Genomic DNA, 26,343 nt, shown 5'->3' with positions numbered 1-26,343 from the left:
AGCTACATCTGGTTCTGGTATTTTCTTTAAATCCTCTCAGTGTTGCCTGGCCACAGTACGAAACGTACAAACATTGCATACATGCTTCGCGTTCACAACCATTCTGCCGCCCCGCCCACACATCTACACCGCAAAGAGCCAGGCTTATTCCAGTATTAAAGATGGCCGATGAGTGCGTCATGTATGTCACGTTCACGGACTATACTATTTTACTTTACGGTACGTCCTTATGACGGCAAGAAGGAAGATGGCGGAGGTTGAGTTCGGGGATAGCGAGCTGTTTCAGCAGTTAGATGAGGAAACAGCGCCGCAGCTGCAGCCGACCCACATACTCTTTGACCAGGTTGGGGAGAGCGCGGAGGATCCCGGTGGCCTGCAGGAGCATCTCGCCAGATGCGAGGAGACAATAGCGCAGCTGCGCTTGGAGAATATCCTTTGGCCGATGCGTAAAACACAATGACGGAAATGGCCTCAGTAACGTCCACATTACAGGGCGACCCTACTGTATTCTATACATCACTGGCGATGACTGAACGAGCACTATGATTCTATGTAGTTACCTAAGTGGTGGCCGGTATGTGATGGAGCATATTTGTGTTACATGCTAGCTAGCATATTACTGGGTCTGCCTGTGCTGTTAATTGGGCTACATGCACTCCCGTGCACCTAATTGGGTTACAGTGCTCATCCCCTCACTGAGGTCTAATCATTGCACTCTTATTTCACCATATACACTGGTTGGGGTTCCGTATATTCTGTCTACTTTCACAAAGTCAACATTCATATTTAGCATGTTGACACTGATGTTGTGTTGCCTGTCTTTTTATTGAGTTTCATGCTAACTCTAATGCACAGGTTGACATTTTGGAAAGGTCGATCTTTCTTATGTTGACTGTCAACAATTTTCATAACCAAGTCGACATTGTCACTGTTATGATGACTGCTTCCCCAATTATTATTTTCACTTAACAATCTGTGAACATCAAGAGCTGAAGAGAAAGCTGTCCGTTCTTTCTCGCCCAAGGTAGGTTATGAAAACTTACTGCACTTTCAGAGCTTATTTATTTCCTGAGTAGCTTAGGTCACACACAATGTTGGTGTAGTGTTGTGTAGGCATGGACAATTTACTGTGCTGCTGTGTTATCCAGTGACTATATAAAGGTTTAGTCTCCCATCTCCAAAATGCTTGGGACCAGGGGTATTTTGGATATTTGGATTTTTCGGTATTTTGGAGTATTTGCATACCATCATGAAATATCTTGGGAATGGGACCCAAATCTAAACACAGAATGCATTTGTTAAATATTCCCCTTATATACACAGTCTGCAGGTAATTTTATACAATATTTTGAATAATTTTGTGCATCAATCAAAGTGTGTACATACATGAAATTCATTTGTTTCATATACACCTTATACACACAGCATGAAGGTATTTATATACAATATTAATAATTTTGTGCCTCAAACAAAGATTGTGTACATTGAACCATCAGAAAGCAAAGGTTTCACTATATCGGTCGTGCTAAAAAAAATTCTATATTTTGGAATATTTGGATATGGGAGACTCAACCTGTATGGGATAATGTACTTTGACTATTAAAAGATGTTCTGTGACAATAAAAAGAAAAACTGTAAGCTATGTTAATACAGGTGACTTCTAATTATTTCCATTATGGAGTGCATTTTCCTTATATTAAACAAACCTACATGTGATGACCTCAGAATACAGTGGTTATACAGATATTTATAGATAGGAGTGTTAACTTTCATTTAATGTATTCTTTGTAAAGAATGACCAGGTTGGATGTTCTGTTTTAATTTTGCAGAAGTGAATTGTATGTTTGGTCTCTATTTTTAAATTCAGGGACAAGAGACACTGGTACCTAAACAACAAACACTTTCACTTTAATGGTGCACTTTAAATGATTGTCATATTGCAGTATGGTGTTGTGTGGGGAGATGGGTTCACTATAATAATTTTTTTGTTTTTTCTCACAGTGACTTGTCTGTGGATGAGAAATTTGATGGACCACTGTTACAAATCTTGTTCATGAACCACGTTGTTTCAAAGTGAGTTACTATATTAACATGCAAAATAGGAAATTCCCACAATATTGAGGATGTTTAACTTTTCTTGAAAATCTTATGTAAGGCTAACCAGCCCACGCTGATTTAGAATTATGCCAATGAGCAAAATATAAAGCTGGCCATACATTGCATGATAATTGTGCAAACTAGTGTACCAAATAACTGGATAGTTCAACTGACTCCAGCCAATGAATGAAGATCACATCCATACATCGTGCAGTATATGACGGTGCTCGATTAGTGCATTGTCTCTTCGCCCCCTACTCTGTGTCGGCTGCATTATTGTGCAGTCTAAGGCCAGCTAAAACCTATCTCATATAGTGGTTCCCAAACTGTCCTCAGGGCCCAAAACAGTTCATGTTTTCCAGGTCACCTAGCAGGTACACAGGTGTGTTCATTACTCACTGACACATTTTAAAGGTGCCTACACATGGTACGATGTGTAGGCACCAATGCGACCGACATATAGGGCGGTCCCTACACATCCTGTGCCCGATATGCCCCCCACCCCTGCATCGCACTGCATTGGGTCATCAGTCGCTTTGCCTGATCTTTTGAACATGCAGAAAGATCAGACGAAGCGACTGTCGACCCCTCGGGAGCACGCAAGGCACGATATAGTGCATACACGGAACGATATTGCTGATTTATCGTTCCTTTTAGTCGAATCGTTAGCAATATCGTTCCGTGTGTAGCGGCCTTAAGAGATCCACAAGTGGATCTCATTTTTTTTCATCATGGACATCAATGTAGACAGTGTATTAGTTTGATGTTTCAAAGCATAAGCCTCAGGGTTTCACAAATGGGCGATCATTTGCTTTGGATAGTTTTTACGAGACCTATGCTTTATTATATTTTGCGTATTTGAAGCTTATTGCACCGACTTGTTTTTTATGCTCATTATTTGCACAAAGTGTCATAAAATAAAAGCAATGTTGCTTTTATGCAGACAATATCATCAAGAAATTGAAGATTTTGTATCCAGCTTAGTTCAAAAGTATGAAGAAGAGAGGAAAGCTAACCCTGAAAGAACCACTTTTAATGTTAAACCTCAGGTAATTCTTCATGTTTTATTAATATATTTTGTATTAGGACTTTATTAGTCTTTCTTTCCAAACTGTATTAATTCTGAAGATTTTTTGTTTGTTTTTCTTTTGCCAGCCGTCAAGCATTTTATTGGAGGAAAGTGGAAGCTCTAGTGTGGATACTTTTAAGAAAATTAAGGAAGCCTTTAGTGTAAGTCTTCATTTTAAGTTTAAAATTAACTGTAATTTAATTTTGTGGGACTTAAGGTAGTTGTCTGGACAAGAAGAACCTTCCATCTGCAACCCGAATACTGATTCTATCTTCTTGGCCACTGCAAAGAGCTGGAGTAATTTGAATATTTGTAGACTAGCATGCTCTGAGAGATTGAGCTGTAGTTCCAGCTAGGTGACAGACCTGGGGTGTAGATGCAGTTTCATATGCTTACAAATGGTCAAAACATGCAGTGTGGAAAACACATTTGTACTGGATTTCGGTACAGATGAACTCAATAATTAGAGGTTTTCTGTTCTTCTCAAAGTCCATATTGATGTCATAGGAATTTAGCGGTATCTCCTGGCTCCCAGTTCTGATTTCACACATGTTGTTGTTGTTGTTTTTATTCTATTCCAAGGAGTTTCTTTTCTATCTCTGTACATTTAAGTTCTGCAACAGGTCTGTGTTTATCCATATCTATTTTAGAACACTACTGATAGTTGTCTAAAGGTGGGTACACACCTGAAAGGGTATACAATTGGGAAGCCGGCTGCCGGTATCCCGACTGTCATATCCCGGCGAGGGTGAAATGCCGGGCGTCTATATCTAGACGCCTGTCATTTCCCCGATGCCGGGAGACAGGCGCCCGGCATCCCGATCGAAGGGATGCCGGGCGCCGCGAGCGGACAGCCGTTGGGGGGGGGGGGGGGAGGTTAGGTTTAGGGCACCCGGGGGGGACTTAGCCGCTGGGGGGGGGGGGGGAAGGTTAGGCTAGGGGGAAGGTTAGGGTTCGGCACCCCCCCCCCCCCCCCTCCCTGGGGACTTAGGTTTAGGCACAGGGGGGAGGTTAGGATGGATGGGGAGCCCCCCCTTCTGCACCCCTGATCGTCCGTACACACTTGCCGATGGACAGATATGTCTGCAGACATATTTGTTCATTGGCTGTGCAGCACAGCCAATGCGATATGTCTGTGAACGACAACGTTCACAGACATATCGTCTGTACACACTGACCGACGGGGGCACGATATATTGGCCGATCAGTTGGTAGGCCAATATATCGGCCAGTGTGTACCCAGCTTAACTTATGCTGAGCCTAAAGGCAATTGGCAATTGTCCACTTATTAATTTTAAAAGAACTCAATATTCCAATGATTCTTTACAATACTTGGAAATAAGTTATATGCACATGTGCTTTTTTTGGATTTGGTCTGTTTGTGTGGAATAGTTTTTCAGACATGCAAGTGTGTTTTATCGTCACTTATTACTCTGCCAGCAAAAGGGACCCAGCATATGCTGGGCAACCTCCGTGTCTGCCAGATGCTTTGACCCCACAACTCCCCACTCAGTCCCGCACCTGCGATCACGGCCATATTACACCTATGAATGCGGGGGCACTTGCATAACAAAGAAGGGAGTTCCCACTTTCAAAATATGCGGGCCTCCTCGCCAGACAAGATCACCCAGTGCTACAGTAAAAATAGATTCCATATATAGGGCATGATTTACCTTTCCCAAATACTGCCTCGTACACATGGGGGCAACTTGCCTTGTAGCCCCCTCTAGTAGTTATTGTCTGGTGATCATAACTAAAATAATACACGAACAATAATATTTTCCACAGATGAAGATGGGAATGTACCTAAAGCCCTTTTCTTCTTCAGGGTCCATAGGCTCCACAGGAAGACCTTGGGGTTTAGGTGACGGCAAGGACATCCGGGCACCACACAGTAATTTTTCTCCCAGGATGCACTGAGCCTCTCCTTATACCCCGGGCCAGAGGCACCTCAGTTTCGTTTGGTGCCTGGAAAGAGTTAGGTCAATGTAGCGCAGTGGGGCTGTGTAAACAGCCCCTGAAGATTTCTACTGTTGGTTTTTGCTAGTGTGGACAGCCCAGTGGGACGTCCGCGCTGCCGCTCTACACCCCGCTGGTGCCGAGAAGCCGGTACTGATCCAGGGATCGCGGCAGGAGCCCAGGGTCTGTGCTAGCCAGCTAGTGGGAGGCAGGTGGTGGCCCGCTTAATGCAGTCCTCCCCCTGGTCTCAGGGGACGGACCGGGGGATGACTGCAGTGGAGCCAGGCCCGGAAACCTGCGCTTCCACAATGATAACCTGGGGGGCATTTGTGCTGGAGAGCAGTAAACATAAAGACTGCGCTTCCAGCGTCCTAAGGGTTAATCGCTGGCCAGGGGAGGCAGCCTTCCCTTTTTACAGCCGGCTCCTCCCCGCTGCACAGCTCACCTTTCCACTGTGGCCTGTTTAAGCTGTAGCAGCACTACTCCCATGGAAACGCCCCCTCTGAAGTCTCTCCCCTAGCAATGTCGCAGATCTCTCAGGAACGCAGAGCCTGGGTCCCCCTACATACCTCTCCTCCTGGTCAGCGTATGTAGCGCTATAGCCTACCAGACACCAAGTCTGGGTAGTTGAATTGCAGTGCCACTGTGCAGGTGTTATTCTGCATATTGTGTGTGTGTGTGTATGTATGTGTGTGTGTATATATATACATACATACATACATACATACACACAGGTGCATAAATATTGGGACATTGACAGAATTTTCATATTCTGGCCTCTATTCACCACCACCACACTTTGAAATGAAACAAACAAGATGTGCTTTAACTGCAGACTTTCAGATTTAATTTGAGGATAATTACTTCCAAATCAGGTGAACAGTGTAGGAATTACAACGGTTTCTATATGTGCCTACCACTTTTTAAGGGGCCAAAAGTAATGGGACTATCAACTCAAAAGCTATTTCATGGACAGGTGTGGGCTATTCCCTCGTTATTTCATTATCAATTAAGCAGGTAAAAGGTCTGGAGTTGATTCTAGGTGTGACATTTGCATTTGGAATCAGTTGCTGTCGACTCTCAATATGAGATCAAAGAGCTGTCACTATCAGTGAAGCAAGCCATCATTAGGCTGAAAAATCAAAACAAACCCATCAGAGAGATAGCAAAAACATTAGGTGTGGGCAAATCAACTGTTTGGAACATTCTTAAAAAGAAAGAACGCATCGGAGAGCTTAGCAACACCAAAAGACCCGGAAGACCACGGAAAACAACTGTGGTGGATGACAGAAGAATTATTTCCCTGGTTAAGAAAAACCCCTTCCCAACAGTTGGCCAAATCAAGAACACTCTCCAGGAGGTAGGTGTATATGTGTCCAAGTCAACAATCAAGAGAAGACTTCACAAGAGTGAATATAGAGGGTTCACCACAAGATTTAAACCATTGGTGAGCCACAAAAACAGGAAGACCAGATTAGAGTTTGCCAAACAACATCTAAAAAAGCCATTACATTTCTGGAACAACATCCTATGGACAGATGAGACAAAGATCAACTTGTTCCAGAGTGATGAGAAGAGAAGAGAAGGAAAGGAACTGCTCATGATCCAAAACATACCACCTAATCAGTGAAGCATGGTGGTGGTAGTGTTATGGCATGGACATGTATGGCTGCCAATGGAACTGGTTCCCTTGTATTTATTGATGATGTGACTGCTGACAAAAGCAGCAGAATGAATTCTGAAGTGTTTTGGGCAATATTATATGCTCCTATTCAGTTAAATGCTTCAGAACTCATTGGACGGCGCTTCACAGTGCAGATGGACAATGACCCGAAGCATACTGCAAAAGCAACCAAAGAGTTTTTTTAAGGCTAAGAAGTGGAATGTTATGCAATGGCCAAATCAATCCCCTGACCTGAATCCGATTGAGCATGCATTTCACTTGATGAAGACAAAACTGAAGGGAAAATGCCCCAAGAACAAGCAGGAACTGAAGACATTTGCAGTAGAGGCCTGGCAGAGCATCACCAGGGATGAAACCCAACGTCTGGTGATGTCTGTGTTCCAGACTTCAGGCTGTAATTGCCTGCAAAGGATTTGCAACAAAGTATTAAAAAGTGAAAGTTAGATTTAGGATTGTTTAGTTTGTCCCATTACTTTTGGCCCCTTAAAAAGTGGGAGGCACATATAGAAACCGTTGTAATTCCTACACCGTTCACCTGATTTGGATGTAATTGCCCTCAAATTAAATCTGAAAGTCTGCAGTTAAAGCACATCTTGTTTGTTTCATTTCAAAGCCATTGTGGTGGTGAATAGAGGCCAGAATATGAAAATTCTGTCAATGTCCCAATATTTATGCACCTGACTGTATATGTGCATATATTTATTTCATTCTCATATAATCATTTATTATTATTAGTATTATTTTATTTATTTATTTTTTTATTGTGTGGTTTGTCACAAACAAGTTTACACTTCCATCATTGCTATGTCTGAAGGTGGGGATGATGTGCACGAATTCCACTCCAGTCCTGCTCAAGTTATGGAAATCTTGTGCTGTGGAACTAGGTGTGGGGGACTGGGTCTTAGAGGGATTATGTTATGGAAGTGGTGTGGAAATTGCCTGGGATGTGATTTCAGCCTCAGACGCCTGGATGATGCCTATCCTTTTCCTGAGGAACATTGTACTAAATTGGTGGAAACTCTTCGCCCAGTTATACTGGCTATGGAAGCGGGGGATTTTATGGTATAGCTGGATATTCAGGATGCATTCCTGCATATTTCAATTGCTTCATCTCACCAGTGTTTCCTCAGTTTTGCTATACAGCAACAACATTTCCAGTTTCGGGTGCTGCCATTTGGCCCTGCACAGCTCCTCGAGTGTTTAACAAGGTTATGACTGTCATGGCAGCCAATCTACGGCATCAGGGGGTTCGACTGTTGCCTTACCTGGACAACCTCTTAGTGTTGGCAGGATCTCCAGAAGTACATTAACACCACCTACAGCTGACAGTGTCTATGCTTCAGGCTCATGGATGATCAATTGGACAAAGTCCTTCCTGACTCCATCTCAGAGGATGCTCCATTTGGAAGCTCTGTTGGATTCCCAACAGCAGAGAATCTTTCTGACTGCAGAAAAGATCTCCACTTTGCAGATGCGAGTATGCAAAAGCCTCCACATTCGCTGAGTGTCAATCCACTCAGCAATGCAAGTACTGGGGTCCATGGTATCAACGTTCGACATGGGGAAATATGCGTAGTTTCATTCCAGGCCTCTGCAGAAATTGATCCTCTCCAGGGGAAACTGATTACCCCATCGGATGAAGGCACAAACGATGGTGCTCTCTCCAGAGGTGCGTCTGTCCCTTGCCTGGTGGCTGCAGACGTGTCACCTCATCTAGGGGTGTCCCTTTTGGATTCCGGAATGGGTCCTCCTGACGAAGGACGCCAGTGTCCGGGTTTGGGGTGCAGTGACAGGTCCACACTCCTTTTCAGGGGCGGTGGACATGAGGAGTCTGCTCTACCAGTCAACGTATTGGAGCTTCGGGCGGTCTTCAGGGTCCTTCAGCAAGCCAAACTCATACTTCACGGAAAACCCATGCAAGTTCAGTCAGACAACGCCACGATAGTGGCTTACATCAGTCATCAAGGAGGAACTATAAGTCAGGCGGCGATGACAGAGGTGTCACGCTTTCTAACATGGATGGAAGGCCTTCTTCCAGCCATATCGGCAATGTTCATACCCGGGGATCCCCAAATGGGAAGCAGACTTCCTCAGCCGTCACAATGTGCATCCAAAGGAATGGTCTCTTCACCAAGAGGTGTTTCAACTCCTAGTGGACAAGTGGGGCCTTCCAGAAGTGGACTTCATGGCCTCCAGACTCAATCACAAGCTGCCAAGTTACGGGTCCAGGACAAGAGATGCCAAGACACTCCTGGTTGACGCTCAGTTAGTAAAGTGGACCTTCCAGTTTGCGTACCTGTTCCCTCCAGTCTCCCTTCTTCATCTGGTCATTCGAAAGTTCAAGCAAGAGGGAGGAATGGTTCTGTTGGTGGCTCCAGCGTGGCCCAGTAGACATTGGTATTCAGATCTTCGGAGTCTCTCCATCGACACTCCATTGCTGTTGTCTCAGGGCCCTTGCCTTTACCCGGACCTGGGTCTGTCTGTCTTTGCCGGCGTGGCTCTTGAGACTTCCCTCTTTAATGTCCAAAGGTTTTTCCAGCTCTGTGGTCTGTACCATGCTCAGAGCCCATAAACCAGCCTCTGCGCTTATGTATCACCGAGTGTGGCATACTTATTTTCAGTGGTGTTGTCCCAGGGGTTCTGACCCTTTGGTATTTACGATACCTAGAATTTTGGTTGTCCTTCAAGCAGGTTTGGACCTTGGTCTCCGCTTAGCCTCAGTGGAGGTGCATGTTTCAGCTCTATCAGCGTGGTTTCAATGTAGGTTTGCTCCTTTACCGGACATTTGTACTTTCCTGCAGGGTGGTCTGCGGATTCAGCCTCCCTTTGTCCCTCCTGTGGCTCCTTGGGATTTAGCTGTTGTCCTTTTTTAAGGCTCTTCAGAGCCCTCCATTTGAACCACTGACCTCAGTGGGTCTCAAGTGGTTGACAGCTAAGACTATATTTCTTCTGGCCATTGCTTCGGCCAGACGGGTGTCAGACTTGGGGGCGCTTTCCTGTCGTTCCCCCATTTCTGATTTTTCACCAGGACAGGGTGGTTCTTCGGACTCGCCCTGGGTTCCTTCCTAAGGTTGTCTTTACTTTCCACAATGAGGAAATTATTGTTCCGGCCTTTCAATCCCCAGACCTCTCGGCAGGTAAGGCCTCATTGGATGTGGTACGTGCTCTCAGGACTTGTGGACCATACCAGTTCCCTTCGGAAATCAGACTCCTTGTTTGTCCTCTACGGTTTTCACAAGAAGGGATGGCCAGCCAATAAACAGACATTGGCTAGGTGGATTCGTATTACTATATCTGAGGCTTGCACTCAGGAGGGCCTTCCTGTACCGCCTTCTGTTACTGCTCATTCTACTCGGTCTGTGGGTCCATCATGGGCAGCTCGCCGTGGTGGCTCGGCTGTTCAGCTTTGTAAGGCGGCCACATGGTCTTCTGTCTAGACCTTTTTTAAGGTTCTATGCATTTGATACATTTTGCTTCTCAGGATCCTTCCTTCGGGCGCCAGATTCTCCTGTCAGTCATTCAAGGGTGAGGACGCTAGTGATCTGTTTTGGGACATCCCCAAGTCCTCCCTGTAGAGCCTATGGACCCTGAAGAAGAAAATGATATGGTAAGAACTTACCTTTATCTCTTTCTTCGAAGTCCATAGGATCCACAGGGCACCCACCCTGACTTTCCTTACTTCAGATGGGCTTTGCTCTGGACACCGGTTTTCCGTCTCCTTATATGTGAAAATGTATTTCTTGAGTGTTATGGTGCATACACACGATCTGATTTTTTCTTCAGATATGGACGATAACGATTTTAAAATCGTTCAGTCGTTCATATCTGAAGGAAAATCGTTCATATCTGACATGCCTGAACGATGGACGATCAACGATGCGCGTTCCCGTTTGTCAGATAACGATATCTGACATCTGATGGGTTTGCAGTCAGACTTGGACGATTCCATTCATTTTAATGCAGTCAAAAATCGTTCAATCGTTCAAATCGTTCAAAACTGGTCAAATCGTTCAAATCGTTCAGATCGTTTAATCGTTCAATCGTTCATCTGACAAATCTGACAAGTCTGACAAATCTGACCGTGTGTACGCTCCATTAGACTTTCTTCTCTCTTTTATCTGCCTTTGACTTGTTACGAACTTAGGTGCCTCTGGCCCGGTGGGCGGGGTATAGGGAGAGGCCCAGTGCATCCTGGGAGAAAAAATTAACTGCGTGGTGCCCGGATGTCCTTGCCATCACCTACACCCCAAGGTCTCCCTGTGGACCCTATGGACTTCAAAGAAAGAGATAACAACGTTCTTACCATATCTCTCATTATATACCCCATATTGGGTAAAAAAAAAAAGTGTTCCGTCTTTTAATGTGATAGGGTGTCTAGTTTTAAGGTAGGCCTTATACTGTATTCTTACTCGTAGAAAGTGTTTAAATTGAGACGGCAAAACAAAATTTGTTATCAAAACCTACACATAGGGTCCTGCTTATTACGGTTTTGGAAAGGTGGATTATTGGTGAAACAATAACCACCAAGTATTTCTTTGTGGTGTTTTATAAGACATTTGAATAGAATAGATCTGGAACTCTAAGATGTGTTTTGTTTTTTTTTTTTTGTTTTTTTTTAACCTCCTTTTATTTATAAGCATTCTTGCATATCCAAGGATCTTGCTACATTGTCCAATTTCCTAAATGGAAGTTATTATTTCCAGAGATGGAAGCTCTGATTATAGTAAAAGCGTGTGCTCTAATAAACAGATCTGCTAGCGGCATCATATGCTGAAATGCAATTCAAATTATTACACATGCCTTATTTTACCCCAAATTTGAGGTTTATAACTGGTGCAGTTTTGTGCTCTCCCTGTCGCGGACTTAATACCAGTGATTCTGCTAGCCAGCGGACAGGGCAGCGCACTGAGGGTCCGGGCATGTAGTATCTGCGTGCACTCTCTGGAATGGGGGTGTGGCTGAGCAGTTGGAGGGTGTGTCCTTATGACACATTAGATTATTTTACTTATGAAGATTTGTTTTCTTTTTTGTGATTTTTAGATTATTTTGTATGTAAGTTTGTGCCCCCAGAAATTTTTTTTTTATTATTTGTTTTACTCTTTCCTTCAATTATTTTATTGTATTATTATTTCATTGTATCCAAACTATTATATTAAGTTATACTCTGGCTATAATGATATTTTACTACTTGTGAGGCGATACTCCCTCCCCAAACACCACAACCCCCCCCTTGATTTCACTACAATTGTGTTTTAAAATCAGGCAGTGCGTGGCGCCCTGCCAAAACAGCCTAGTGGTAATACTACTTAATACATGTGGTCTTGCGAGAAGGTGCAATGGTTCCGGATGCCTGTTCAAGATTGTATTATGCATGCTTGAGATTGCTTTTACTGTTACTTGTGAGTGGACCCTTTGGGAAAATAGACCTGTTAGATCCTGCAATAGGTTCCTGCTAGCTGCTGGACTACTACTGGATAGTATTGCAACAGCGGCCAAGAACACCATCCTCTCATTGAGTTATTCCTGAGGTGGTGTGTATGTATTTGTTGGTCCTTAGATTAACACACCTGTTCAAATGGATCAAGTAGAGATGTCTATAGTATAGACACAGAGGGAGGGCTGGAATATTATTTTCTATGGGGGTGATTTCAATTCAGTGGGAGTTTAATAGTGTTGGATAGTTGTCCCCGGAGCTATTCAAATCAGCGTGCTGTTAGGGCGACTAAATTATCTTCTCGCAACTTCCCTAGGATGCGAGGAGAAATCCAACTAAAGTGCTGTCAGCTAGGCTTTTTCCGGCTTGGCACGACGCTAAAAACCTCGCGGCCGTCCCATAAGTCAGAGAATGACTGTTCTCGCTACTAAACACTCAGGTTAAGTGGTAAGTGGCATTCTCCGACTTGACTCGCTTCGGGACCAACTTTCTGGCGCTATTCAACTCTTGCTGAATTGAATCGCCACCTATATGACTTCTGTATGTCTGCACCCTTTCACCTAAGGTAAAGCAGTCCCTAGAATTAGGATTAGGTTAGCAACTTGGTATCATCTGGAGTTACTTGTGATAGGCTTGCCTCTATTTTGAGATGTTTACCTCCATGTGGACCTATCTCCTCTTACTACATGATTGTGCTTTTATAGTTTTTGTCTACTTCCTCAATTTGTTTGTTTGCCACATACATTACAAGCTTAGGCACCAGTTACTGTATTGGTTGCTTTTCACCTTGATCATTATATTTTTGTACTCTCTAACCTTTTTTAAAAAATTATATATATATTTAAAAAAAAGTTATGCAATGATGCACAGCAATTGTCCTTACCAGATCCAGGGTATGCAGTGATTTGTTATTTTTTTTTGTTTTGTTTTGGCAATTCTTTGGTTGCGGACAAAATGAAGGAAGTATAATTTCCTGATATGCAGTGATTTGCACTGAGTGACAAAATATGCGGGTCCCAGGGACCCGCCACTTTAGAAAAATGAGATTCTACCTGAACATTTCTGGGTCCCATCATAAATTATACTTTGGAGCTCCCCATATGCCAGCACACTTCCTCACTTACCCCTAGAATGCCCATCTGATACCCTCAATAGCATCAGTTTTGTACATAGAGATCAGACTGCAGTACCCATTGACAGTAATGGGGCCTGCAGTCTGCTGTGGTAGTCTGCAGGTGCGCTGTGGTACTCTATTCCCACCCGCCACTTGCACCACACCAACCCCCGCCCACTGCAGTACCCGCTTTACACTTACCTGTCCCAGGGAGTGCAGCCACACGCGCAGTCTCTTGCCTGGTCCCGTGGCACTTTCTGTATACAGGATCCCGGGAGCTGTCTTCGTGCCGGGGGCCGGGCCGCACTCTGCACGCCGGGGCAGTCCACTCACGCTGAGTGACCAGCTGCATCAATCCTTTTTGATGTTTCCTCTGCAGCTGGGCCAGGGGAGACATCAATCATGTAACCAGGAGCCAGGGGATTGGCCAGCAATGGAGCGCTTCCCCGGGCACCCACCCATTCAGAAAAAGCGAGTCCCCGGTCCTCATTTGTGGGTAAAATACGTGCTATAGCGCGTATTTGCGATCACTGATATGAAAAGGAGAAACTACATTTGGTAGGATTAGTTTCCAACTTTATCCATGTCTGTGTTCACATAGCATGAAGCTATAACACCCAGCATGCAGACATGATTGCTATTAGAAATAAACCTACATTTTATTCCTAACCTTAGAGGATACTGGTTCACTTCATCATGTTCAAAAGTTGAACAGTTTTGAGCATGCACACAATTGTCACATTTTGGAGAAAGAAAAGCTACTGCAAAGAAAGCAAAACATTAAGACTGTTTTGCTGTAGTAGTTCAGGGTTTTTTGTGAAAAGCAATGCCATAATGAATTGCATTCTATACCAGGAGATTTCAGGCTACAATATGTCAGCCTCTGTCAGGAGGCTGAAACTTAGCCATTGGTGGACATTACAGCAAGATAATTACCTCAAACACGAACTCACAATCCATCCTTAAATGGTTACTGGAGCACAAAATCTAATTTTTTCAATGGTCCTCTCAGTCTAGAATTGAATCCAATTGGTGTGTATTGAAGAGGTTATTCCACAAGTGACAACCAAAGAATATGCAGGAACTGGAAATGTTCTGCATGGATGAGTGGTCCAAGATCCCTCATATTCTCTAACCTGAATCCATAGATGGACACAGACGTTGGCGGTATAGCAGATCTTTACGGGAGTTTGGCACTTCAAGAATTTCTGTTCTAAGTCTGTAACTCCTCCCCTTCCTATAGTGAACTAAATTATTTCTCTAACCAAGCCCCAAAGGATAGACTAGAGGAAACCAACAAACAGACAATGTGCATTGTCCCTCAATGGATTCTGAGAAAAGGATTTAAGGTGAAAATAAATGACATGTTCTCTTACATCCTATTGGGGACACTGACACTTCGACATTCCCAAAGCTGCCATGAGAGGTGGGTACGCTCAGAAGAAATGAAGCCCGTTCCAGCCAACACTGGTATCTCTTGACGCTAAAAAATATTGAACTTGTAAACCTTAGTTCATTTAGGCTAAAGCAAAGCAACATGCCGAAGTACAGAACTTTTTCTCTATAAGAAAATCGACTTCAAAGGGGAGGTTCTTGTAATGCTGACAAGACCATGTAAAACTCCTAAGGGGCTATAGGGTTATTGTACAGAAGCTGCACATGCAACTCTTCCTGTGTTTAAAAAAAAAAAAAATTCTTAAAGAACCTAGACATCTTCATCTTCTTCAATCAAATCTTTAGTCCTTTTCCCAAACATTTCTCTAAAACGGGAGGAAAAGGGCTAACTGAAAAGAAGTTGAAAAAAACCATATGGTCTCACGTTAGGAAATAGATTTCTGGACTCATAACTTCTTGCTAAAATGGCTTCCTAGCCTTGGCTATAGTCCCTATGATTGTTGGAAATCCGCTTTGTCTTGAAGCTATGATTTTTAACAACTATGCGCTTATTATCCTTGTGATATAAAAAGTGCCCTGAAGCAACAAAGACCTGCCTTTAGAAGATCCCAAGTTCTGTACCAAATAAGACCTTTCTGGAAGGTAGGGACTCCGGAATCCTCATAGGGCTAGATTTACTAAGCGGCAGCATTTGAAAGCCACTGATTCTCGACTGGTTTGACCTCCAAACTTTAAAATGGAGATATTAAATGCAGAACATGCCTGGTCTCCTCATCTTCCAAGGCTTTTAAGTCCGAACATATGGGCCTGAAATTATATCTGCAATGAGCCCCAAATCTTCAGCCCCTGTCTCGAAGGTATTTGGGTCTGTCCCAAATATGATAAGGCCAGCCGCTCAGACCTGGGTCTACCTTGACTGCAAACCCTCCCAACAGCTGCTCTGATTACTTCTCCACTACCTGATTAACCTATGCGGAGGCTAAAATGGTATTCCACAGGTGCTTTCTCTTCTGTAGTTTTTTTTTAAAATCCAATGAATGTTCCTTGTACATGTAAAACTATTTTTTCCATTTCTCAGGAAACCATAGTGCTGCGTGTATTCTTTGCTATGTGCAGAAGCACAGGTGTATTTATTCCTGACTAACACATTTTAAAAGATCTACAGATGATGCTGATTATTTAACTTCTAATTGTGTGTGGAGACCTGGAAAACATGCACTGTTAGTCCCCTGAGGTCTGGAGTTGGGAAACACTGATGTAAAATAAAAGTGCTAAATCTAAGATGGTTTGTACTTGTTGGGCTTAATAAATCCCTAACGGAAACTGAGTATTCCACTTCTAGGATGACAACTCCTCTCTGTGCCACAAATGTGCCCATAGGTGCAAGGGTAGCAGCTGCTATGGGGCTCAGAGCTGATCTTCCTTGTCAATACATGTGTTTTATGCATTGTTCACTATTGAGTGGTACATGGGGGCTCTTACAAAACTTTGCTATGGGGACTTAGGGGAAAATGTACTAAAATTAGCATTTTTAGAAGTGATGTTGCCCATAGGAACCAATCAGATTCTACTTAACATTTATTGCTATGGGCAACATCTCTCCTACAACTCACTTCTAAAAACTCTCACTTTAGTAAATTTAGCCCTTAGTTTCTTGTATTTCTTCACTTTTAGTACGAGGGCCTCCCAGGATTTTCTTTCCTCCGTTCAAGTGTCCCAAAATAGAAGACTTGAATGTGAGAGCAGTTTTAACATAGTAGGGTGGAGGGGAAATCTTCCCAAATGAATTTTTTTTTTTTTTTAAATGTAACAGCAAAATACAGAAGAGAGCAGGAACAGTCTGTTTTGGTGGGCTTCCCTATGTGTGGAAAGGCTGGCAATTGGCTTAGTCAGTAATTAAACTATGGCTCAAACTATACACCATAGGCATAGCAGTGTAGAGAGCAGTATTCAGCCCCATGGCAGAGTTTCAATATGTAATACAGTAGAAGTAATTTTACCTGTGTCTGGATTCACCTGGTTTAAAGTTTATCAGATCTTAAAACTAGCAGGAGTTGCAGTAATAGCAGATTACTGACAAAAACAGCAGATACATGAGTTGTCAGTCTTTTGCAGAAGCAGCAAATAATATACTCCTGTAGCAACGAACTGATTCAGAGCTGGAAGCACAGCAGAAAAAACCAAGTAACTTTGCACCTAGAACAAACCATCTTGCAATGCAAAAGGTTAATATACAATTATTTTGGCATCCAGAGTAAATACTGGCTGCTTTCGCTTGTAGCTTACAAATGCTGGACAGCTTTATTTTTTGCACATTTTACATCTGCACCTGCACTGCAACGTGGTTTTATTATGGTGTAAAGTTACTTGCTTGTTTTAGGGGAATGGGATTGAAATGCCGGTTCAAACCCCGACAGCGTCGACCTCACAGGAGGAAATCCCGACTGGCAGGTAAGTCGCCTAACCCTCAGGGGGTGCCTAACCCTAAACTCCCAGGGTGGTGCCTAACCCTAAGTCCCCCCCGTGGATGCCTAACCCTAACCTCCCCCCAGCTTCCCCTAACCCTCCCAGGGCGGTGCCTAAGTCCCTCCCCCCAGGGTTGCCTAAACGCCCCCATGCGGCTAAGTGGTAGAGATGGCTGAATTCTCCTCGATTTGGTCCGGCGTCTGGATGAAGATGGGCGTCGGTATTTCAACGCCTATCTTCTTCTGTCCCTTGCGGTCTTCTGGTATGTGGATATAGACCGGCAGCATTTTGTCCGCCAGTCTATTAACTACATCCCGTTTTTAGGCTTTGCTTACAACTCAGTATCGGCCCCTGAATGTTCAAAACTTGTACCCCCTTCATAATGAGCCTCTGACCTGGGATATTGCCTGGGCAACCCGGGTCCTGACTTGGTATGTAAGGGTCAACTTGGGTTTCCATCCCAGGACTCGCCCGGATAAGCTGCGTTCTGAAAGGTGCAACCTGGGTAATTCGACCCAGGTTACTGTAAAAGGAGCTGTTTGGTTGATCAGGAGTGCTGGGAGATGTCATCTATAAGTGGCTTTGCAGGCAGCATTGGAGACATACACTGTTTTGCAGGGCTGACACTGGTGCAGTGTGATCAGCAACAATCCGGGAACAACCCTGGTCCAAGTTGCAGTGTGACAGGGGTATAAAGAGATGTAACATGGGTTGAAACCGTATAAAATAACCCAGATCGGACAAGGGAGTATTGGCAAGTTACTCCATAAGGCTGATTCTCGGATGCACATGGAGTTGCAGACAGATGATAATCACAGGATGTACTGAAGCGAGGTACAGTCGGACACAGTTCAGACCTTCAGGCAGGGTTAGTCACAAGGAACATAAAAGGAAGAATACACAGGTAACATTAACTAATAAACCTCACTGAAGAATATGACAGCCAGTCCTAAATAGCCAGAACACATGTGCAGATGATCATGGATAAACAGGTAACTCTTCAGTAACAGTGTAGATTGTGTAGGACTGCAGCACCTCTGGTGGGCTAGAGGTACTACAGCCTACACCTTAAAAACAGGACAACTCCATACAGGTACCTAACGGCACAGTAGCAGCGCAGACTTACACTGGTTGCTACCTCTAGAGACAGTGACCAGGACTCCTGAGGTAATCCCTCTGCCCACTCCTTGCGTCCTGCAGCCCTTGAGTCTGGAATGATGCGGATTACTGACAGTTGAAGAGTTAAACTAGCGCCATATTTGAAATAAATTGAAACTGCCACAAGTTGCTTTATAGAAAGCACCCATCACTTATTGACACTGAAAAAAATGGTGTTCCTTACAGGGATATAGAACAGGGAGGAATTTATAGGCTTAGAGCAGATATTCTCAAGGTGCGTATCCACTAGACGAGACACTACGATTAAAACATTGTAATTGTGCAATCGTTCCCCATCCTGTGCAGTGGATAATGTGTAACGATATGCCGTTTGGTGTAGGCACCCTCCCTCATCCCCGAACATGCACAACCTGTCGTTATCGGCAGGTTGGCCTGCATGTTCATGCGATGATTGATGTCGAAAACTGCCAGCGGGAGCGCGCATCACTGGTCGTTTTCGACATTTTAATGCACAATTAATGAGCGATATAACGATGTAGTAATCGTTCATTTTAATCTAGTGGCTACGCACCTTTAGTGCCAAACTCTAGATCACTCAGCGTCCCATATAACAACAAATGTTTTAAATATTTGTTAACATATATAAGTCCCGTAAATGGTGGTTTCTCCATGGCTTTCTGGCATTTTATTTGCTCTTGTGTGTCTGGTTACAGTTTATGCTTGGGTACTACCTGTTAATCATTTAAAGGACTTATTCTCTTATTAAAAAGCAGATATTGCGGGCATGCCCTTAGTAACACCCACACCCCATTATTTGTCCAGCTTTCTCTGAGACCAGAATATTGAATGATTATTAACTAGGAATCTTTTTGTCTTGCAGGTTGTGGGAAGTGTTCTCTATTTTACAAATTTCTGTCTCGACAAGCTTGGGCAACCTCTGCTGAATGAGAATCCCCAGTTGACCGATGGATGGGAAGTACCAAAGTATCCTAATATGAAGCTCCATTTACAACCACTTTGTGGTAATACACCACTTCATGTATATGGCATAAATCATTTTGGTTTTTTTTAAATTTAAATTTTCGTCAAACTAAAATGATTACCAGAGCAGACACAACACCGAGTCAAATTTAAAGGAGCGTATTTGTAAATTAGATTTATGAAAGGCTGGTGTAGTTGAGGACCTTGTAGACAAGGTACAGTAAGTGGAATTGGATTTTGGAGGACTTGGAAAGCCAGAGTAGTTCAGACATGCGGTGGCATTTAAAAACAAGAATAGATGTGAATGGAATGCCAGGTATTAGGAGGTAGCACAAGCTGTGCTGGGAGACTAGTGGATAAAAAGTTTTGGTTGCAACCTTAATTAGTTTGCTGTATTATTCCAGGCAACGGCCTTTGAAGACAGTTAATTGTGAAGTTGATGGAGGTTTGAAGCAAGTTTCTGACTAAATGGTGTGAAGATGACCTGCATTTTCTGGTGTGTTTGGATTAGTTGGAAGTGAACCACGAGGGAACTGTGTCTGGTAGAGTGTGCAGATAAACACAGCAACCAATAATATAAGTCACAGCAGGGTAGTTCATGAATATGGAGCAATGACCCTTAGAAGGGTAAGTGATCACTTTTGGGTCTGTACTCTTAAGTGAATTATTTGTTGGTGCCAGAACCCTGATTGCAGGCAGTAGATAAGGGACTTGGGGCCTGATTCAGCATGTATTGCAACTGCAACCATGTATACAGATCGATGGTGTGTACTCTGTATGCAGCGCAGAGCGCGTGCTGGAGTTAGCATTCCGATCGCTTTGTGATCACTCAAACAGAATAAAACCCATCGAGTGAGTGATAGGCTGTGAGCATTTGGGGGTGGTGATGGGGGAGTGGTCTGAGAAACCCAGGGGTGTCTGTCCATTTGAACGCAGTTTCCTGGCCGTGCATAAATTAGCCACTGAAACGAGCATACACAGCTTGAGTACTCATGCATGTAACAGGACTTGCAGTTACCTGCGGCAGGTTAGACCTGCTGTAAATGTTGATGTTACAGATGTATACGCAGGACTGCAAGGTATTACTGATGTGAAATAGCGGTAGTGGGCGTCTCTATGCTGGCTGTGCGACGACTTTGCAATTTCATTCAGCATATTTTCGCAGCAGACCTCCGTGCGTAATTAATCGTGATCCATGCCGAATCGGGCCCTTAGTGTAAAGAAAATAAACTAGAGTAGGTTGGAGGCAAGAGAGGAAAGATTAATGTGGTTGTTGGGGAAAGATGCTGCTGTGTTGGGAATGTGCCAGGCGAGAGAGAATTATTAGTGTGGCAATAAGATGAGTGCAGAAACTGCCTTAGTTATGTGGGAGAATTAACTGAGGGTAGATTTGTGAATATTTATTGTCCAAGCCTGCATTTCAGTAATATTTAAATTGGGTATGTCACCTGTAATGGTGCATACACACGGTCAGATTTGTTGTCAGATATGAACGATAACTATTAAAAATATCGTTCCGTCTATTTCATTCATTTTAATACTGTCTGAAATCATTCAATCGTTCAAATCATTGGTAAAATCGTTCATCTGACAGATCTGACCGTGTGTATGCACCATAACAGGGTAAGTCCAACTCTGCAAGGCAAGCTAGAACATACAGTAGCTGAGGTGGAAGAATTGTATAGTATATTATATATGGAAACACTATTCTTCTCCTGGTGATCCATATTTAACACATTTTAACTTAATTTAAAGAGCCTGTTTATTATAACAAAAATCCAAATGGACTTTCTTTATTATCTTTCACCTCTTATTCATGATTGACTAAAAACATCTGCAGACAAAATTTTAGAATAAGAAAAAAACTGTAATGTAAAATGCTTAGGCAGCACAATGGTTAGCATTGCTGCCTCACAGTGCTGGGATCACGAGTTTGATTCCCGATCAAGTTTGTACGTTTGTTTGTTCCTTCTGTGTGCTCCGGATTCTTCCCACACAGTGCATCTAGTTGCATTGTTAATGAAGTAATTTCATCGAATTTGCGAAGTCTTGCTGCAACTATTTTAATAAAAGCGCTGTCCATTCACATTGGGCTTGATTCAATTCAACGTGAATTGAATAGCGCTGGTAAGGATTTCCTGGAGCTGTTTTGTCGGAGAATGCTGGTTCTCACGCCTTAAACATGGTGTTTAGTCGTGAGAACCGGCATTCTCCGACTGAACTGCCTGGCGCAATGCTGTTTACACGGCTCTATGGTCAGAAATCAGCATTGCGCCTGTAGTTTTGTTGGATTTCTGCTCGCACCCAGGAGGGATGCGAGAAGAAATCCTTAGTCAGGGTTAACAGCATGCTGAATTGAATAGCGCCGGGAGCTCCTTCCCAGCACTATTCAATTCGCATTGCATTGAATCGAGCCCCTTGTCTGTTTCATCTCTACACCCACTCATAGAAACCAGCTTGTTTTTGGTTTTAAATGTTTTGTAATATGATCCATTCCCCATTTGGTCAAAAAATAGAGCACTCATGCAATATTAGCTGCATTGCCATCCTGCATCTGCAGGAATTTACTTTTAATCCCCATTCTTTGAGCTCTGGAATATCATGGAACTGCAGAGTGTAGACCAGTTTCTCCAGAGCTAGGGCGTGAGGAAATTTGAATAGGGGAACACCATTGTTTTATTGTTTTTGCTAAAAAAAAAATTTTTTATTTTTTTCAAAATCTCTCAAATTATCTTTAGGCTATTTATTTATTTTATATTTTTTAAATATGTTTAGAACATATTTTCAAAAATATAGTTAAGTATATTATTGTCACCATTGTAACTGTACACTCCACTCCCTCCAGTGGCATTATCCTCCCAGAACCCCTTACCCACCAGTGTTGATAGTACCCCACAAGTCATGAATGTATATTTGTGTGTACCATCAGTTATGTGCCTTGTAGTGTAATATATTTAGGTACTGTAAATGTAGTGATACTAAGCTGCATACCAGAAATGTATGAAATAGTGCTTATCTGTGAACTTAATAGATTTCTTCTCCAGTGATGATCCTGCTTTCCAGGTTTTCATTCTTCAGGGTTGATATGACCTTGAATTATCCAAGGATAGTAGGTGGGAAAAATTATTCACACAATAGTGTAATACCCAAGAGTGTCGGGTGTGAGATATATAAAAATAAAATTTCTGCGTATCAAAATGAAGATCTTTGAGGCTTCTCCGCTCAGCTGTACACTGGAAATGTTTCTTCCTCAATTCCTTATTTCATAAATACGTACAGTAGATGTAATAAAAATGTACATAGTGATATTGTATGATAAACATCAATTTATTTCACACACAAGGTAAAATATGTTCAAGAAATATGAATAAAGGTGGGTCCACAAACAACGATTTTTTGAACGATTATCGTTAACGATATCGTTTATCGTTCAATCTTTGAAAAAATAGTTCACTTTCTAAGTTAAAACTGAACGATTATCGTTAATGCGCGTTCACGTTTGTAGTTCAGTCAGACTGACCAACTCAACGATTTTCAGTAAGGGAATATGCAAAAATCATTTGCAGTTCAAAAAAATCGTTCATTACACTTTAAAAAATCTGACAGAAAATCGCTGGTAACAAAACCGTGTGTGTATGCAGCTTTAATGAGCTTCTATGTGGCAGCTAACACTAGTTGTTCTGCAATGATTAATCCAATAGAGTTCAGTCCTGTGAAATCCAAACTTAAACAAATTTATATGCTTCAGGATGTGTTAGTACCAACTGAGGTTATTGATCTCATTAAGGAGCACATTCAGACCCGCTCACTAGATGCGTTCACTCGCACCCAGCGTATGCAAATCCGGCACACACCCAGCAAGGCAGGCGATCGCACGGCATGAGTGCACCCACTATGTCTTGCCGTGCGATCACTTTGTGTACGCAGACGCCCACTTGCTCACGTCATCTCCAGGAAGTGTATGTAACCATCGGTACATCGAGGACCATCGGATGCGATCACAGTGCTTGCGGTTGACTATACCGTCCCACAAACACTGTGATCACTTCAGTGTGAAATACAACCAGGTGATGTGTACAATGACGCTGCCTGTTAATTATGCACGCCTCTGAAATGGCATTAAGATGCTCAGGCACGCCTGCGTTCACACCTCCACTCCCCCGGTTCTAGTGGCCTGCCCATGTTACCACCCACTAACTGCTTCTCCTGTCACTCACTCTGCTGGGCAGTCTGTGCACAGCGAGCGACCGCTTTCTGATTTTTCGCACTGGTTCACGCAATGCATGTGCAGAATTAGAAAATCGTCCAGCTACGATTGAACGTTTCTTAGCGAGCGGGCCTGAATCAGGTCCTAAGTGCAATGTCCAAACACGTTTTGTCCCTTTACTAGGATTTCGTCAGGGTATACCCTTTGTGTCTGTGGCCTGTTTCAAGTGCTCTCACTATTGGCACCACTGCAGCTGTTGTTTGCTGCATCTGAGAAACATGCCGTTTTATATGGGCTGAATTGCCACTCCCATGGCTCTTCCAATATCCAGCAATCCCATTGGGTGTCTCCCATACAGCAAATCAAAAGGAGAGGACTCAGTGGTAGGTTGTGGAACCTCATGGCCAGCAATATTTTTCCACCACTTTCTTTAGCATATTCTTTCAAGTTTTGTTGAACCTTTCCATTACAACCATCAGTCTGAGGATGATACACTTGAGGTCCTCAAATTAGTAATTCTCGACCTAAATGGAGAACCCTGATATGTTAGGATTTCCTTGGGTATAACCACTCTGCTAAAAACTTGTACTATTTCCCTGGCAATTGTCTTTGTTGATGGATTACACTACCAGATCCCCAGAAGCCATACCATTACCACTAAAATATACTGATGACCCTGGGCAAACTTTATTAGCGGTTCAACCAAATCCATAGCTATTCTCTTAAACGGGACCTCAATGGGGCAGGCAACCTCTACAATGTGCCCTGGAAGCATTGAACTGAAACTCAGGGCAGACTGCACAGTAGTCAGATTCACCTTTATGGACCCCTGGCCAGAAAAACAACTGCAAACTTCTCTAGGCATTTTTCAACCCCTAGATATCCTGCAAACCATGAGCCAGGACTAACGTTGTTCTTCTATACATTCTTTTTTTTGACACTTGATAAAACAAACCTTGACACTGCCATTTGAGGGTGTGCCAATCTATTATCAGGCTCTGTGTTTCCATCAACCACTTTTACATGCTCTTTAGCCTTTACCAGAGTAGGGGCTTTCTGAGGCAAAGATATATATTTTTTACTACAAGATCAGGCATACCGTCAACTGGTTCAACAACATTGCCTACTTCAGTAGGGGTCCATCATTTGCCAGCCCACTCCCAAGCTCTCGTCATTTTCTGGCTTCCCAATCATGTTTCAAAAAGGAACAATTCAGACATTCGGGTTTCACACAGCTTCCAGCAGTGGGAAAAATCTCTCCTTTAAATATCGCATCAAATAAGGAACTAATTCTAAAGTGGGACCACACTGTGCTTCTATGTTCACTTCTGCAGTATCCTAATGCTGAGAATTCCCATGTATACAGGGTACATCAGCAGTTTTCCTCTGATGTTTTGAGGGGTTCACCAACTCTGCTTTTACAGGAGTAACTGTTGAACAAAGAGAGATACTCTGTGATTTTCATAAGCAGTATCACATTGCAAAGGTCAGAGGGAAGTGGTCAATTGGCAACTACCACATGTAAAAGCCACCACATGTAAAAAATCTTATGCTATTTTTATCAAGTCTTGTATGAGGCGGGAACCTTCCTGACACAGCTGGCCAATCTCCATGTTGCAAGCCTACAGTCTCTGGAGATCACCGTTGCGGAACTAGGGGCCAGTGGGGTACACTCAATAGTTCCTCGGCCGCTACGTACTTCCACCGATTCCACTAGTTGATCTGCTGTCTTAGTGTCCCCGTGGCTAAACCACTTGCACAGAAATGCAGCCAGGGACCGTAGATATCGGTCTATAATGGCCCTTTCCACGATCTGTGGCCTTGTCCGTCTCTGGTTGTAGCCACTTGGTGAGATGGATTAGGTCATGCATTTCAGAGCAGGGAGGTTTAGAAATTTAGTATTCCCAGCAATGAACTTGTCGTGCTGAAATAGAAATGTTTACACCCAAATGAGGTTAACATTTCAGTATTGAGTTTGTCATAGTCCAGAGCATCAGTAAGGTTCAAGTCAAAATACAAGAGTATCCACGGCACTGAGAAGGTTTCGTTATAGATCAAAACTTCATTGTGACACTTCTGCTATTGAAAACTAGTCTCTTACTCTCCATAAATGGGAGCCGAGTAATATAGGACTGTTAAAGGTAGTGTCAGTCCTTACGTCCTTATGGGCTGCAATTGGCAAATAAGTAATGATTAAACTGAAAAATTGATGAACAACAATAATCAAATTGTTTTAGATTAATGGCATCACTTTACAACTCTATTGCCATGGATAAACGAAATTTAAAAAGAACAAACTTTTTCACTATTGTAGACAACCAATGGTTAAAGGAATTATTAAAAATACAAATTTAAAAACCCAGTATGACCAGGTAAAAATTGGGCTTAAAAAAATAAAATCTAAAAGGAAAATAAAATTCTCACTTAAAATTGCAATACATTTGACGTAACCTGGTTGCTTCCTCAGTGTTCAAGTCAACATACCCTTTTTGCGTTTCTCCTGATGATAACCATGCAGAAAGGCCTGCTCACTGATCTTTAGGCCAGCTTTCTCTCTTACCTGTTTTTTCAAAAGTTGTTAAATAGTCTTCAACGTTATCATTGTTTGTCATCTTTTGCAGAAAATGACTAGCCTGTGTGGAGCTGGTGCTAGTTGCGACATCTGTGGAAGTGTTTCTAGACTGTCTTGCTAGACAAGAGGTTTTCAAACTCTGTCCTCAGGAACAGAAACAGTTCATGTTTTCAGGTTTCCTCTCAAAGGGGTAGATTTAATATGCCTTGGGGAGAGAGAGAAAAAGTACCAACCCATCAGTTCCTG

General features: G+C 43.0%; 1 protein-coding gene across 1 annotated transcript in view; it reads left to right on the top strand.

The window, feature by feature from the left end:
* The first annotated feature begins 229 nt into the window (after window positions 1-229).
* Window positions 230-26,343, top strand: part of ZCCHC8 (zinc finger CCHC-type containing 8) — a 53,792-nt gene continuing 27,678 nt past the window's right edge. The window contains exons 1-6 of the mRNA XM_088449084.1: window positions 230-430; window positions 984-1,024; window positions 2,002-2,073; window positions 3,041-3,146; window positions 3,253-3,327; window positions 19,218-19,321. Coding sequence (XP_088305210.1) covers window positions 230-430; window positions 984-1,024; window positions 2,002-2,073; window positions 3,041-3,146; window positions 3,253-3,327; window positions 19,218-19,321 — 599 coding nt within the window. The remainder of the gene's footprint in view (window positions 431-983; window positions 1,025-2,001; window positions 2,074-3,040; window positions 3,147-3,252; window positions 3,328-19,217; window positions 19,322-26,343) is intronic.

The sequence above is a fragment of the Taudactylus pleione genome, unplaced genomic scaffold (genome assembly GCF_031769625.1).
Source record: "Taudactylus pleione unplaced genomic scaffold, aTauple2 ptg000479l, whole genome shotgun sequence".
In the NCBI taxonomy this organism is placed as follows: Eukaryota; Metazoa; Chordata; class Amphibia; order Anura; family Myobatrachidae; genus Taudactylus; species Taudactylus pleione.
The sequence above is the reverse complement of the archived record's forward strand: the minus strand, read 5'-3'. Positions and strand labels throughout refer to the sequence as shown.